Source organism: Gopherus flavomarginatus, chromosome 4, assembly GCF_025201925.1.
Source record: "Gopherus flavomarginatus isolate rGopFla2 chromosome 4, rGopFla2.mat.asm, whole genome shotgun sequence".
Taxonomy (NCBI): domain Eukaryota; kingdom Metazoa; phylum Chordata; order Testudines; family Testudinidae; genus Gopherus; species Gopherus flavomarginatus.
Window position 1 is genome coordinate 187,839,037 of NC_066620.1, and position 16,563 is coordinate 187,855,599.

The 16,563-nt window shown below is 45.8% G+C and overlaps 1 protein-coding gene across 4 annotated transcripts in view; it reads right to left on the reverse strand.

The window, feature by feature from the left end:
- Positions 1-288: 288 nt before the first annotated feature.
- The window catches only part of LOC127049752 (uncharacterized), a 62,974-nt gene continuing 46,699 nt past the window's right edge, over positions 289-16,563 (reverse strand). For 2 of the 4 annotated variants that reach the window (XR_007774041.1, XR_007774043.1), the window contains exon 3: positions 5,698-6,291. Coding sequence is in view for 1 of the 4 variants with exons in the window: in XM_050951012.1 (XP_050806969.1) it covers positions 5,819-6,291; positions 7,241-7,454 (687 nt within the window). In the remaining 3 variants the exon portion in view is untranslated. Of the gene's footprint in view, positions 338-5,697; positions 6,292-7,240; positions 7,558-16,563 lie in introns of those variants that run through there. The other 2 variants (XM_050951012.1, XR_007774042.1) reach the window with 2 other exon arrangements.

The window sequence follows — 16,563 nt, forward strand, 5'->3', positions numbered from 1 at the left end:
CGTCATTTCACCAGAGAGAACACAGTTTGTGTGTGGCACTCTATATTTTTGACATAAAACACACTTCAGCATCAGATTTATGAGACACATGAATTTACATAGCCATCAGCAATACAAGCACTTCTTCCTTCCAAGACCTTTGAACATGACGTCACTTTTCCATAAGTTTGCAGGAATCTCCAGGATGGATGTACATCATATGCTGCAGCAATTGCTATGGTAAAGGTATTGTGTCTAAGGGGTTGTAGAGACATTAGTCACATCAGACACTCAGGGCTTTTCGGAACTTTTGCCAGTTGATCAGATTGAGGACAAGATTATTTTTTTTGCAGTAAATCTGTTGGGGAGACAGGACGGTTCAGGAGATTAGTAATGAGATATAGAGCAGGGATCTCAAACTCAAATGACCACAAGGGCTACATGAGGGCTAGTTCATTGGCCCGAGGGCTGCATCACTGACACACACCCCCTCGCTGCCTCTGGTCCTGCCCCCACTCCACCCCTTCCATGAGGTCCCACCCCTTCCCACCCCTTCCCTGCCCCCATTTCAACCCCTTTCCTGAAGTTCCCACTCCAACTCTGCCCCCTCCCTGCCCCAGAGGGTGCATAAGGGGTGTGGCAGGGGCATAGTGCAGGGAGTTGGGGTGCAGGCAGGGGGCTCAGGGTGCAGAAAGGGTGTGGGATGCAGCAGGGGGCTCAGGGCAGGGGGTTGGGGTGTGGGGTGCAGCAGGGGGCTCAGGGCAGGGAGTTGGGGTGCAGGAGGGATGTGGGATGCAGCAGGGGGCACAGGGCAGGGGGTTGGGGTGCAGCAGGGTGTTGAGATTCAGGCAGGGGGATCAGGGCAGATGGTTGAGGTGCGGCAGGGGGTTGGGGTTCAGGGAGGGGGCTTAGGGCAGGGAGTTGGGGTACAGGAGGGGTGTGGGATGTGGCAGGAGGCTCAGGGCAGGGGGTTGAGGTGCAGGCAGAGGGTTCAGGGCAGGGAGTTGGGGGGCGGGATGCAGGAGGGCTTCAGGATCTGGGGTTGCAGCGGCACACACTGGGGCCAGGAGCCCCAGACCCGCTCTGGGAAGTAGCTGGAACCATGTCCTGTGGCCCCTGGGGGAGGGGGGATGCAGGGCTCTGCACGCTGCTTGCCGTGCCTCCAGGTACCTCCCCTGAAGCTCCCATTGGCCACGGTTCCCCATTCCCAGCCAATGGGAGCTGCTGTCGGCGGGGGGGCGCGGGACGGTGCACATGGATGGAGCCCTCTGCTTCTCTCCCCTCCCCTGCACCCAGCTACAGGAACATGATGCCAGCTGCTTCAGGGAGTGGCACAGGGCTCGAGGGATGCAATTCCACAGGTGTAGTTTGTCCACCCCTGGCCTGGAGGTAGGTCGGGGGGGGGGGGGGGGAGGCACTGGCCGCTTGGCGAGCTGCAGGAAATAGCCCCGTGGGCTGCATGCTGATATAGATCCTCTTACCCCTAGATACCTGGACTGGATCCTGTTCGAGTTAGAGACTGATCCAAAGCCCACTGAAGTCAGTGGAAAGACTATCATTGACTTCAGTGGGCTTTAGATCAGGCCATTAACATGTGATGGCTAGTGGCCTTTGTCAAATGAGCTGGTGCACGGATACACATCCATGTAATATTTTGTATATATACAGCACCTCTGATCCCCAAAACCTTTGCTAACTGAAACGGAGATTACACGTCACCTCTCCCACCCAGGATGGATATCAGCCACATTTGTAGAGAAAGTGTGAAAATTATTTAGTAGCCACCAGTGGCTTCAACTATCTTCTACTCTTGCCTCACCCAGGAGCCTCTGGCTGGTGTAATGGGTTTAGGGAAATCAATGGTATATTTTTTCCCCCTGCCTGTACCTCAGCTCACCTCTCTGGTGTGGTACAGATAAAAATTCAGGGCATGGCTACACTGGAGAGTTGCGGCGCTGGTGATAAGGTTACAGCGCTGCAACTTACTCTGTGTCCACACTTGCAAAGCACGGCCAGCGCTGCAACTCCCTGGTTGCAGCGCTGGCTGTACACCTGGTTTGCTTGGGGTGTAGCGATTCCAGCGCTGGTGATGCAGCACTGGTCATCAAGTGTAGCCACCAAAAGCGCTGTTATTGGCCTCCAGGGTATTAGGAGGTATCCCAGAATTCCTGTCCACAACAAACCGGAAGAATGGCTGAACTCTGATCTCCCCGTAGTTACTTAGCTAAAAAACAAACACAGCTGCTCTTTGCTCCAGCGAGCGAGCGAGCGGAGGCAGGAGAATTGCTTTGGAATGTTCACAGCTGTTTGCTTTAAGAGAGAGGGGAGGGGTAGTGTTGAGCAGCTGCTTATATGATCTAAAGACTATTTAGGAGTGCATAATTTGTATTTAGTGAATAAGAGACAGGTGGGGGAAAGGTCAAAACTTTTAAAATGATTGAAGGTAGGCACTGTGTATCTTCCAGTCCTTAGAACTTGCAAGGCAGGGAGCTGAGAACAGTGTCAGCTCCAAAAATCCACTCTCTCTGTCTCCCCCACCCTCCCTGTCACACTCCACCCCACCCCCCTCTTTTGAAAAGTACGTTGCAGCCACTTGAATGCTGGGATAGCTGCCCACAATGCACCACTCCCAACAGCGCTGCAAATGCTGCAAATGTGGCCACACTGCAGCGCTGGTGGCTGTCAGTGTGGCCACACTGCAGCGGTTTCCCTACACAGCTGTACGAACACAGCTCTAACTCCCAGCGCTGCACATCTCCAAGTGTAGCCATACCCTCAGTCTTTTCAGGACTCTATATGGGAGTTAAGTCTCTGATAGAATGAGAGCCACACCAAATCTCTAAAGGAAAACATTTACATATATGTGAATACATAACAGTTTTCCTCAGTAGTTCATTTAGAAAGGGAAAAATCAAATGCACAACTACAAACTGGGGAATAACTGGCTAGGTGGTAGGACTGCTGAGAAGGATCTGGGGGTTATAGTGGATCACAAATTGAATATGAGTCAATAATGTGATGCAGTTGCAAAAAGATTTAATATCATTCTGGGGTGTATTAACTCAAAGTGACATATGTAAGTCACAGGAATTAATTGTCCCACTCTACTTGGCACTGGTGAGGCCTCAGCTGGAGTACTATGTTCTGTTCTGGGTGCCACCTTTCGGGAAAGATGTGGACAAATTGGAGAGAGTCCAGAGTAGAGTAACAAAAATGATAAAGGGGTTTAGAAAACCTGACCTCTGAGGAAAGGTTAAAAGAACTGGGTATGTTTAGTCTTGAGAAAAGATGACAGTGATAACAGGCTTCAGGTATGTGAAGGGCTGTTATAAAGAGGACTGTGATCAATTGTTCTCCATGTCCATTGAAGGCAGGACAAGAAGTAATGGGCTTAATTTGCAGCAAGAGAAATTTAGGAAAAACTTTCTAACTATAAGGGTAGCAAGCTCTGGAACAGGCTTCCAAGGGTCGTTGTACAATCCCCATCATTGGAGGTTTTTAAGGACAGGTTGGACAAACACCTGTCGGGGATGGTTTACATTTACTTGGTCCTGCCTCAGAGCATGGAGCTGGACTTGATGACTTTGAGGTCGTTTCCAGACCTACATATGTACGATTCTGCTATTGCCCTTGAAACAATTGTGGATATTGTATTTGAAAGAGTTGTTACTGACAAAATTTTAAGGGCCCTCGCTCCCCAAGTATTAATACTTGTTTCTATCACAAGTTCAATCACATGCATACATTCCCCTAGGGCTTTTCTCTTAGTTTCTCTGAAGTGGTATCCAAACGCTCTGTAGAACATGCAAGATCCTTAAAGTCTCAGAAACAAATGATAGTGCCACAGTCTCCTTGATACTCCTTTTGAGTGTCTGCAACAAAAGTCTGTGGTTTCCACAGCCTGAAGCAATTTTAGACCTCCTCTTCTCCAGTGGGATGAGGAAGGGTATGTCTACACTACAGGATTATTCCGATTTTACATAAACCAGTTTTGTAAAACAGATTGTATAAAGTTTAGTGCACGCGGCCACACTAAGCACATTAATTCAGCAGTGTGTGTCCATGTACCGAGGCTAGCGTCGATTTCCAGAGCGTTGCACTGTGGGTAGCTATCCCGTAGCTATCCCATAGTTCCCGCAGTCTCCCCCACCCCTTGGAATTCTGGGTTGAGATCCCAGTGCCTGATGGAGCAAAAAACATTGTCGCGGGTGGTTCTGGGTACAGCCTCACCCCTCCTTCCGTGAAAGCAGCAGACAACCGTTTCGCGCCTTTTTTCCTGGCTGAACTGTTCAAACGCCATAGCACAGCAAGCATGGACCTTGCTCAGATCAAGACCGCAATCGTGGACATTGTGAAAACCTCGCACATTCTCGTGCAGTCTATGCTGAACCAGGACCTGCAAAGCCAGGCAAGGAGGAGGTGGCTACGGCAGCGCAGCGACAAGAGTGATGAGGACATGGACACAGAATTCTCTCAAACCGTGGGCCCCTGCGCTTTGGAGATCCTGCTGGTAATAGGACAGGTTCTAGCCATTGAACGCCGATTTTGGGCCCAGGAAACAAGCATAGACTGGTGGGACCGCATAGTTTTGCAGGTTTGGGACAATTCGCAGTGGCTGCAAAACTTTCGCATGCGTAAGGGCACTTTCATGGAACTTTGTGACTTGCTTTCCCCTGCCCTGAAACACCAGAATACCAAGATAAGAGCAGCCCTCACAGTTGAGAAGTGAGTGGCAATAGCCCTCTGGAAACTTGCAACGCCAGACAGCTACCGGTCAGTCGGGAATCAATTTGGAGTGGGAAAATCTACTGTGGGGACTGCTGTGATGCAAGAAGCCAAAGCAATCATTAAGCTGCTGCTACGAAAGGTTGTGACTCTGGGAAATGTGCAGGTCATACAGGATGGCTTTTCTGCAATGGGATTCCCTAACTGTGTGGGGGGTGATAGATGGAACCCATATCCCTATCTTGGCACCGGAGCACCAGGGCACCCAGTACATAAACCACAAGGGGTACTTTTCCATGGTGCTGCAAGCACTGGTGGATCACAAGGGACGTTTCACCAACATCCACGTGGGATGGCCAGGAAGGGTTCATGACGCTCGCGTCTTCAGGAACACTGCTCTGTTTAAACGGCTGCAGCAAGGGAATTACTTCCCAGAGCAGAAAATAACAGTTGGGGATGTTGAAATGCCTGTAGTTATCCTGGGTGACCCAGCCTACCCCTTGATGCCATGGCTCATGAAGCCATACACAGGCAGCCTGGACAGTAGTCAGAAGCTTTTCAACTACAGGCTGAGCAAGTGCAGAACGGTGGTAGAATGTGCATTTGGCCGTTTAAAGGTACCCTGGCGCACATTACTGACTCGCTCAGACCTCAGCCAAACCAATGTCCCCATTGTTATTGCTGCTTGCTGTGTGCGCCACAATCTCTGTGAGAGTAAGGGGGAGACCTTTATGGCAGGGTGGGAGGCTGAGGCAAATCACCTGGCCGCTGATTACGCTCAGCCAGACACCAGGACGATTAGGAGAGCACACCATGGAAGCGGTGTGCATCAGAGAAACTTTGAAAATGAGTTTCATCATGGGCCAGGGTACGGTGTGACTGCTTTGTTTTTATCCCCTTGATGAACCCCCTCCCTTGATTGACTCATTCCCTATAAGCAACCCACCCTCCCCCTTCGATTACAGCTTGCTTAAGGAAATAAAGTCACTATCGTTTAAAAATCATGTATTCTTTATTAAAAAGTCATTATAAAAAGAGGGAGAGAACTGACAAGGTATCCCGGGTGGGGTTTGGGAGGAGGATAGGAGGGAAGGAAAAGGCCACTAAAAATATTTCAAAGTAATGACAGCCTTTTGGTTGGGCTGCCCACGGGAGTGGAGTGGGTGGGTGCACGAAGCCTTCCCCCATGCGTTCTTACACGTCTGGGTGAGGAAGATATGGAACATGGTGAGTGGTGAGGGTGGTTACACAGGGACTGCAGCGGCACTCTGTGATCCTGCCGCTGCTCCTGAAGCTCCACCAGATGTCGGAGGATGTCAGTTTGATCATGCAGCAGCCCCAGCGTTTCATCATGCCTTCTCTGATCTTGCTGCCGCCACCTCTCATCACGTTCATCCCTCCTGTCCTCACGTTCACTGGCATCTTTCCTGTAATTTGATACCATGTCCTTCCGCTCATTCAGATGAGCTCTTTCATTGCAGGTTACTTCCATGATTTTCGAGAACATTTCATCTCTCGTCTTTATTTTCCTCCGCCTTATCTGAGACAGCCTTCGGGATAGAGTAGGGAGGCTTGAAAAAATTGCAGCTGCATGAGGGAGGTAAAAAAGGGAGAGAAGCATTTAAAAAGATACATTTTACAGAACAATGATTATACTCTTTCACAGTGAACAACACTATTCACCTTACATAGCACATGTGATTTCACTACAAGGTCACATTCTGAATCTTAATATTGAGTGCCTGTGGCTCTGGTGTTAGAGATCTCACAGACACAGGTCCAGGCAGCAGAATTCAGCTTGCATGTGGCCATGGTAAGCCATTGTCTTTCGGCTTCTGCAGCCTTCATATACACAGTGCCCTCCTTTCCCAAATACCAAGCAAAGCTCATTCAGTGCTGCTTCTTTCCTGTTAATATGCAGCAGCAGAAACCACCACCCCCCATCAAATTCTCTGGGATGGTCACTTTACCCCTCCCCCGACCACATGGCTGGTATCATGGAAGATCACTGCTAATCACCCCTCTCCCCTCCCCCCGCTTGGCTACCTGCAAGGAAGGATTTCTTTTAAGCAACAGGCAAACAGGCCAGTAGGAATGGCCATCTCTGTCCCCTTAATTAAATTCCTGAATTTCAACCAGGTTACCATGAACGATATCACTCTCCTGAGGATAACACAGCGAGATAAAGCATGGCTGTTGCTTGAATGCCAGCAATCACCGGGACCATAGGCAGATAGGCTTTGTCATGCAATGATACCAGATTACTTGCTATATGCATGGCGTGGTCCAGTGTCCTACCATGGTGGACAGAATAAGGCTGCCTTGCCCAGAAACCTTCTGCAAAGGCTTTAGGAGTACCTCCAGGAGAGCTTCATGGAGATGTCCCTGGAGGATTTCCGCTCCATCCCCAGACATGTTAACAAACTTTTCCAATAACTGTACTGGCTGCGAATGCATCCCAAGCCCTCATGGCAAATCAATCATTAAAAAACGCTTGCTTTTAAACCATGTTTTATATTTACAAAGGTACACTCACCAGAGGTCGCTTCCATGGCTTCATTGTCTGGGCTACTGGCTTGGGAGGGCTGGGAGGATAATTCCGTCTGGGTGAGAAAAAGCTCCTGGCTGTTGGGGAGAATGGAGTGCTGTGTGCTCTCTGCAAGCTCGTCCTCCTCTTCCTCCTCCTCATCTTCCCCGTCCGCAGAATCCTCAGGCATGGCTGAGATTACCAACCCCACCTCGGAATCCATGGACAGGAGTGGGGTAGTGGTGGTGGACCCCCCTAGAATTGCATGCAGCTCAGCGTAGAAGTGGCATGTTTTCTGTCCTGCCCCGGACCTTCCATTTGCTTCTTTGGTTTTCTGGTAGGCTTGTCTGAGCTTCTTAACTTTCACTCTGCACTGCACTGAGTCCCTGGTGTGGCCTTAGCCATCATAGCCTTGGAAATTTTTTCAAATGCTTTTTCATTTTGTCTTTTGGAACGGAGTTCTGTTAGCACAGAATCCTCTCCCCATATAGCGATCAGATCCAGTACCTCCCATGCGGTCCATGCTGGAGCTCTTTTTCGATTCTCAGGAGACTGCATTGTTACCTGTGCTGATGAGCTCTGCGTGGTCACCTGTGATAGTGAGCTCTCCATGCTGGCCAAACAGAAAATGAAATTCAAAAGTTCGCGGGGCTTTTCCTGTCTACCTGGCCAGTGCCTCCGAGTTCAGATTGCTGTCCAGAGCGGTCACATTGGTGCACTGTGGGATACCGTCCGGAGGCCAATACCATCGATTTGCGGCCACACTAACCCTAATCCGATATGGTAATACCGATTTCAGCACTACTCCTGTCGTCGAGGAGGAGTACAGAAACAGGTTTGAAGAGCCCTTTATATCGATATAAAGGGCCTCGTTGTGTGGACGGGTGCAGCGTTAAATCGGTTTAACGCTGCTAAAATTGGTTTAAACGCGTAGTGTAGACCAGGCCAAAATCTAAATCTGACAGGCTGGGAAAGTTCTTGGAACACAAACCTTACAGCAGACTATAGCTGGCTGAAACTTGTGGATTTTAGATTGTCAGAATTTTTGAATTTGCTTTCATTCTGATTTCAGTGGAAACCTGCCTGTGTTTCAGTGAAAGTTTAGTGGAATCTGTAATAGATTCAACATAACATTTCAGTCCAGTGAATTGGCATTTTCTGACAAAACAAAGTCCTACCCCTTTCACTCTCAGAGAGTGACTCCACTTATATCCTGCCAGGCTGCTTGCCCACAATGGAAATCACCCAAGCAGCTTCAAACAGCGAAGAAATATGTCTAATTCCCACCTCACCCAATTTCTGGGTGTTTCTGGCCCGTCCAGCAGAGCCCAGTTCTGGCAAGTCTGTGGGCACACAGAATCCCCCAAAACAAAAATAAGACCTATACAACTTCCCAACTGTTTCTTCCCTTATTTACATGACTAAGTGCTGCAAAGCAAGCATGTGGGTTACACAGGTGCATACCCCTCTCCATGAAGCTTTTAGCATTCTCCATTCTCATCCCTTCCACCTTTTCTATTTAAAAAAGAAATAGGTGCATTATTGACATTGCTCCCAATCCTAGTGATTGTCAGAGGAAAGAACAGTTAAAGGGAGTAAATATTTCTCTCCTGGGAGAACAGCTAAATAGGAAGGCTGACATCATCATCCTGTTCTCTCCCGCACAGTGGCAACTCCAGAGTTAAATAATTAGTTTGGGTGGCGATTTCCTAAGCTCTGTGGATTTAAATGACACCCCCCACCCGGTAAAGTATCAAAATCATGAATAATTCGGCTCTTTGGGGCTCCTTTTGTTCTGTGTTAGTACAGCATCTAGTACAATGGAGTGCTGATACATGACAGGGGCTCCTAGGCACTGCTTCGGTAATACAAATAGTGAATAATAAGCCTGTAACTAAACCAAAATACTGTATTAATGTTTCATCAAATGTAACAGAAAGGTGCCTCTAGATGCCTTTGGCAAAGGTTACAGACAAATAAGAAAAGAAGTGGCTAACCCTCCCTCCCCTCACAAAAGACTCAGGCACCCCTCACACCAGCCTCCAACGCCCATTAAGCCCTCCTTTACCAAAAACCTGAGGAAATGGATGATTCTTCAGGGCATGCTGCATAATGTAGCAGACCCAGGCTGATTTGGACCAAGGCAGAGGGGGGCTAGGGAGGCAGTTGGTTATAAATCTGAGCACCCCTCACAGTAGGGTGACCAAATAGAAAGTGTGAAAAATTGGAATAGGAGATGGGGGGTAATAGGCACCTACATAAGAAAAATCCCCAAATATCAAGACTGTCCCTATAAATTTGGGACATCTGGTCACCCTACTTCACAGAGAACCCTCTATCACCAGTCTCCTTTCTTTTAAACCTGCTCCAGCACCTCAGCCTTTCCCAGCTGCAGCACTATGGTACAGAGAAAGAGGCAGGACCTCAAGTCAGGGGAACCTTGTAATGTGCCCTCAAATGATGTGATCTCTGAGACAGTGTTATGTCTGTACTTACAGTAACTGACTTAATTTATAAGAGCTCAGATCTGTTCATGATATAATTAGAAGTTTCCTCCGTGAAGTTGATTATATGACCTGCCTCATCCTCGTGTATCAAAACTAACTGATAAGCATCTGGACAAAAGAATTTTCACTTCTGTTACTGTTGTCCAGACTAGCTAGAGATGAGGCTGCTCTTAAAAAAAGGATAGAATGTCTCTGACTTATGTGGACAATAAATATTGTTTTCAAACACCCCAGTGTCCATAACCCAGCACTTACAGAGATGGCTTGGAGTGGTTTTGTGACAGAATCACATTCCCTGCTGCTAGTGTATTTCTTTGCTGAAGCATTTATCATTCCTTACCTACCTGCACTGATTGTCTAGACGCAATCCTAAAAATCTTTACTGATAAATGAATTCCCCATTTGGAAATTTAAGCATGAGATTTTATCAGGCTCTCAATTACCCTGCATGTCAATTCACACTTGATGTTATTGCTTCAAGGCTCTGCCCTGGCCTGTATCTCTAACCTTGCCTCCTATCACGCTGTGCACCTTCCCCCACTTCTTCCATGCTACCAAGGATACAAGCCTTGACAGCCTCTTCTAGGCCACTCCTATACATGGATTCCTCCCTCCCTGCCCCACTAACACCAATCTCCACTTGCCAGACATCATCCTCTCCTCATTGTAGCCCCAGTGTAGGAAAGCACTAACACACATATTTAACTTTAAGCTTGTGTTTGAGTCCGATTGATTTCAAGGGTCCTAAGCAGATGCTTAAGTTCTTTCCTGAATTGGGTCTTAGGGTCTGATCTAAGACCCACTGAAATCAATGGGAGTCTTTCTATTGATTTCCTTAGGCTTTGGATCAGCCTCCTAAGCCTTTCTTAAAACTTACTGCTATTCCAACAGCAAAAAGTGAGTTAATTTAAAAAAAAATGTGCTGGAGTCTTACTATGTGCTTATTTCAAAGTGGAGTCACCATATAATAGCAATACTAAATTTCCCCTTCATTAGCTCTTCTCCCCCAAACCCCTTATTTTTTCCCCTGCCATTGCACCAAATCTAAAAATTGTGCAGCTGACTGTGTATGGGCACATCCTTGCCTCTATGCAAATACCCAATGAGTTCAATGAACCATCTGAGACCAGTGCCTAGGCATAGTCAGTTGCAGAATCAGGACTTTAGGGCATGTCCATACAGTGGGGTAACATGCGCTACTGGGGTGTGATTTCTAAAGCACACTAACATGTTGCATGTTAATTGGTTGGCGTAGACCCTGATGGTGTGCACTAAAAGTTCCCTAGTGGGCTTTAATGTGAAAGTGCACTAGAGACCTTTTAGTGCGCCCCAACAATCCTTAAAGGTACCTACTGCCCACTGAAGTCTGTGGGAGTTAATCACCTAATATCTTTGAGAATCTGGGCCCATGCCTTTTTATATGCTTTAGTAGAGCTTGTACCACACTTCTGGGCACTGTAAAAATAATGAATAATCATTTCACTTACACTGGAAAGCAAGAAAAAGTTCAGCATTGCAACCCAAAATGGAAGTGCTACAATTAAGGCACAAAATAGATGGTCCCACCTGTTTGATTGTGAAATCAAGATATTGCTCAATATTAGTTTCCATTTTGTCCTGAGGGAAAGTGTAATTGTATATGGATAACTTCCTGGTTACATCAGTGATTGTGGGAGGAAAATCTGAAAATTGGAAAGCCCCTAAATAATGTCTGGTCATCTAAAGCATTTGAATGGACGTCATTGTAACAGGATGGTGCCTATCAAGACTTAGTATAAAAATGTAGAACTCTTCTGTGGAGTCACCCTAAAAGTAAGTGCTGGAACCCTGCATCCATAGTAATTTCTTCTGACTTATGCTTACAAGTGGATTTTGTTAGTTCCAGCCTATCACTCAGAGAGGGAAGAGATCTAACATAGAGGACATCCTGCAGGTAAGACCTTGGAAAAAGCCAAGCTTGAGGAAAAAGATTAAGCTGATGTGTTATTGCTGATTGTTACACTCTGTTACCCCCTTTGACCCAAGCAGTTAGCCAATACTCAGGGTTTAGTGGGTTGTTTCTGTCAGGAGGAAAAATGGACTATGGACAGGTATTTCTTTGACGCAATCTTGTTTATTTACAAAAAATGTACACAAAGTCCTGTTTCCCTGAACACAGTAGGAATCAAACAACTGGGCACAGTTTCTTTGCTCACTTTCCAAACCTCTTTCTAGCCAGAACTCTGTCCAAAAAGCGCTCTCAGTTTTCTGTCCATGCCATACTTCTAGTTCTTTTCTTGTTGTCTGCTTGGCTTTTTGATTGCTTTTCTCTGGCTGCTTCTGAGTTCTTTTGCTCACAGATTCAGACACTTCCATCAAATACCAGCAAAACCCCTCTGCCCACGTAGCTCTTCTTCTGACCAGCCTTGCATGTGGCCCATGTTTTGGGTGGTGGCTCCTATTGTTTCAGCTAATTTACTCCAGGAAGGAGCTTAATTACTTACATTTATCCTGAATAAAAGACAGTTATCACACCCACCAACTTCAATGAGGGTTCACCCAACCTCCACCATAACATTGCCTATAAAGCTAGACTCAATTTCAAAACTTATACAGGAAATACTTTTACTCACAAGGTGTGATAAAACTGTAGAACTCATTGAGGCCAAGAATTTAACAAGATTAAAAAAGGGATTGGATGTTTATACAGATATCAAGAAAATTCAGAATTATGATTAATGACAACAAAAATTTTGGAAATGATGTTAAACCTCAGGCTTCAGGACTTGAACCAACCTCTAAGTACTAGACACCAGGAAGAGAAGTGTGTGTGAGGCAGGTTACACCACAACTGCAGAGTGCTTACACCTTCCTCTGAAGCATCTTGGGCTGGCCTATGAACAGGACCGGCTCCAGGCACCAGCGCAGGAAGCAGGTGATTGGGATGGCCAATGGAAAGGGGTGGCACGTCTGGGTCTTTGGCGGCAGGTCCCTCAGTCCCTCTCAGAGCGAAGGAATTGCCACCGAAGGATTAAGTGACATGGTTGAGATGCTACCAATTGCGGCTTTATCTTTTTATTTATTTGGTTTTTTTCTGCCACTTGGGGAGGCAATGGAGCCGGCCCTAACTGTGAAGCGGTTGACTCACCACTACTGCCTCCTTGTGGCCAGGCATAGCATCTCGCTCCCTGTCAGGTATCTCCTGCAAATGGTCACTCCAGACCTGTGGTGGTCTGCCTCTTCCTGTGACTTGACCCTCTGGCCAGGTCACTTTAATGTCTCTCTTCCAGGGTGGTCAAGGAATAAGCATTCAGATAAATTGTATTCACAGGTAATAGAGGTTCCCATTCAAGTTGCATCAACATCTGGCCCTCCCTTTCCCCGGGCAGAGACTGTTGTGCAACAGTTTGCTAGGGGGCTCCTGCCTGCAGTCAGACCTCTCTTCAGGAGTTGAGCTCTGAAGGTTTGCCCTCCTCCATGGTCTGCCATCAATTCTTTCTTTCTTTCTTTAATGGTGAAGCAGACTTGACTGAATAATCTATAGCTGCCACCAACTATCATTCTTAATTACTTTACAGTTTAATATTCTCTTGCTCTGTCCTATGTCTTTCAGGTAATATAACAACACCTTTCTAATAATGCCTCATTTCCCTGATACTGTTACTAAATAACACAATGTAACTTTTGTTACATTAAGATATTTGAATTCCTCAGAAAGCTTTTCCCTTTATCAAAGCCATTACATGCCCATAAAAAGCGATCAATTGTTTTTTCCACCTTCCAGAGCACATATAGTCCATCTTTGGGTCTATTTATTAAAAAAAAATTTTTGCTTAAGCCACAATGGTCAGTTAATGCTCTAAACAAAAATCACTTCATTTTTCCAACCCAGGCCCTGAAGTATGTTGTTATGCTCAACTCTGGGGCATAATACAAAATAATAATCTTTTTATTATTTTTTAAACTTTTTTTAATATTCCTCTTTTAATTTTTTCTTTACTAGGCTTTTGACTTCCTGTTTACTCAAGGTTATTTCTATGTCAAGCCTTCCACTTCTTACAGCATTTTTAGTGGCTTTGTTCTCAATTTCGTTCCTTGTCCCAATATGCCCTGGAATCCAAACTAATGCTCCATGTATCCCCTGGATACTCTGTTAGAGTAATTCCATTGATTAAATCACTTTTACTTACTGAGACTCCCTTTTTTAATCAATATAAGGGTTGAGTTTGGTTCTGAAGAAATGACTGCTGCTGCTGGTCATATATCCTAGATCCAATTTAATGCTAGCATTATTGCTACTAGTTCAGTTGTCATGACAGCTACAAAATTGGATAGTCTTTTAGATGGTCTAATTCCAAATTTTGGTATAAAATATGCCTTCTCTACTCTTCCTGTCTTTTCTTATTTGAACCTATCTGTATATATTTAACAAAACTGACTCCACTTAGAGCCTGTTCCTAGCCTCTCTCTGTCAGAAGCTGGGAATATGCGACAGGGGATAGATTACTTGATGATTACACCGGTCTACAATTTTTGAGAAGTCGTCTGCTTCAGAGATAAAATGTGATATTTATTAGGTATTTTGATGTGCTGAATTCAAATATGACAATTAAAACAACTGATTGGCTACTGTTTCTAAGATATTTAAGTTTTTACATTTTATGTCTATGTATATTGTGTAGATAGTAGAGTTTTAAACATAGATTGTAAACCTAGGTCTTTTCATGTGTTTATGGTTGCTTTACATGATAATATTTCACCTGTCCTGTTTATGTAACCCTTTAAAAAGTCAGCAAAAGGGTTCTATAAATAAAATGTATTATGAAACAAAAGGCAAAAAACTATTATGTACATAGTTTAGTCCTATTCTGCGTCTACTCGGCGCTTCTTAGCTTGTCTCTTGTATTCATTAAATGGAGCATCTCTTGTCACTGTCCAGCAATATGGGCTCCATTTGCCCTGATAGCCTGCCAGGAGATTCCACTGCTGTAGTCTGGAGCCCAACAGCTCTGCCTTACTCTTGGGTAGTTCCAAATCCCTGAGAAGGTCATTCAGTTCACCTTGTGTTATGAGGTGTGGTTCAGAGGAGGAGGATGGGAGAAAATGGGAGTCCTATGACATTGGTGGTTCAGGACCAGAAGTTTCATCCTCTTCCTCTTCCTCGTCTGACTCAAGTGAGAATGATTCTGGTGCATCAGGAACCGGCAGTCCTTCTCCGTGGGGTACTGGGCGTATAGCTGATGGAATGTTTGGATAATGCACAGTCCACTTTTTCTTCTTTGACACACCTTTCCCAACTGGAGGCACCATGCAGAAGTAACAATTGCTGGGATGATCTGTTGGCTCGCTTCAAATCATTGGCACTGCAAAAGGCATAGATTTCCTTTTCCTGTTCAACCACTGGCGAAGATTTGTTGCACAAGTGTTGCAGCATATGTGTGGGACCCACCTCTTGTCCTGATCTCCAATTTTGCAGTCAAAATAAAGGTGATAGGCTTTCTTAACCGTAGTGGTTATATTGCGCTTTTGTGATGCAAAAGTCACTTCACCACAAACATAGCAGAAGTCATCTGCACTGTTCACACAAGTACGAGGCATCTCTGCTCAGTTTGGCTAAACAGAAATGTGTCCTTTTGCAAAATCAAACACTGACAAATAAGAGAGCACGACACTGTATGATTTCTAGAGCTGGTATAGGGCAATTTGTTCAGCAGAGTGATGTAAGCTTCATTATGATTGCATCATCCATGACTTCTAGGAATAACATGATGCAATTCATATCATGTATGATGCAATACCAGCTTCAGATTGCATCATTCATTGTTTTGCCTCAAAAGCAAGTACTGTCCAAACCCAGTCATAGATTTATTCATAGATCCAGTCAAAGATGTATTTTAGTCATTTCTGGTTTAAATTGAGATCCCTTCCCTTTATAACTCACTTATCCTCCTCTATTCCCAAGTCAAGGGTCTTATATACTGACCCAATAGCATATCTTGAAAACAAGAGCCAATCAACAATTTTAAGCATCATTTTCGTTCTCAGTGACCCAGAATTAGTAAAGTTGGACTACATTTATTTCAGAAGCATTTTGGCTGTAGAGCAGTGTTACCTGTCCTGTTCATTCCCCCTGGGGCACCTGGCATTGGCTACTGTCAGAAGACAGGATACTGGGCTAGATGGACCTTTGGTGTGACCCAATATGGCCATTCTTATAACCTTTCTGCCAGTCAGAGTTGGCAGCAACAAGGGCTGGGTTCAGTACCTAGAGGTTTCTTTTCAACAATACAACACAAAACCATCTTAAGCCCTCACCCAGAGACCTGGGACAATTACACACCATTCCCTGGGTGCCTCTAAGAGGCAATACTTCCCCTCTTGCAAGCACAGATTCTGGGTATAGCAAAGAAACTTTTAATAAAAGAAGGGAAGTAACCCAGCAACAAACTGGCAAAACACCACAAACAGGGTTCATAAATATAAACCATGAGCAAAAGACCCACCTCCCCAAGTAAGTTGGGCAGTGTCCTTTTCCCTCGGGTTCTTAAGTCCAGCAACCAAAAGCCTCTTCTCTTCATACCATCTACAGTTTTTGTCCTGGGTCAGTGCAGGCCCAGAGTTCAGAGGTGCATCTGCAGAGGTCACCTCCCTCCCTGGGGGGTGGGAGTGGTAAGAAAGCCCTTACTCACTCTGCTGTCCAGGCATTCACTCACCACTCCTCTTCGCCAGCCACCCTGCTAGCTGATTGGTGTTCTGTTCCTCTCTGCTAACTATGCTGCTGGCCAATCACCACACCTCTTCACTAGCCACTTTGCTGGCTTCCCTGCCAGCTGATCACCAATCTGC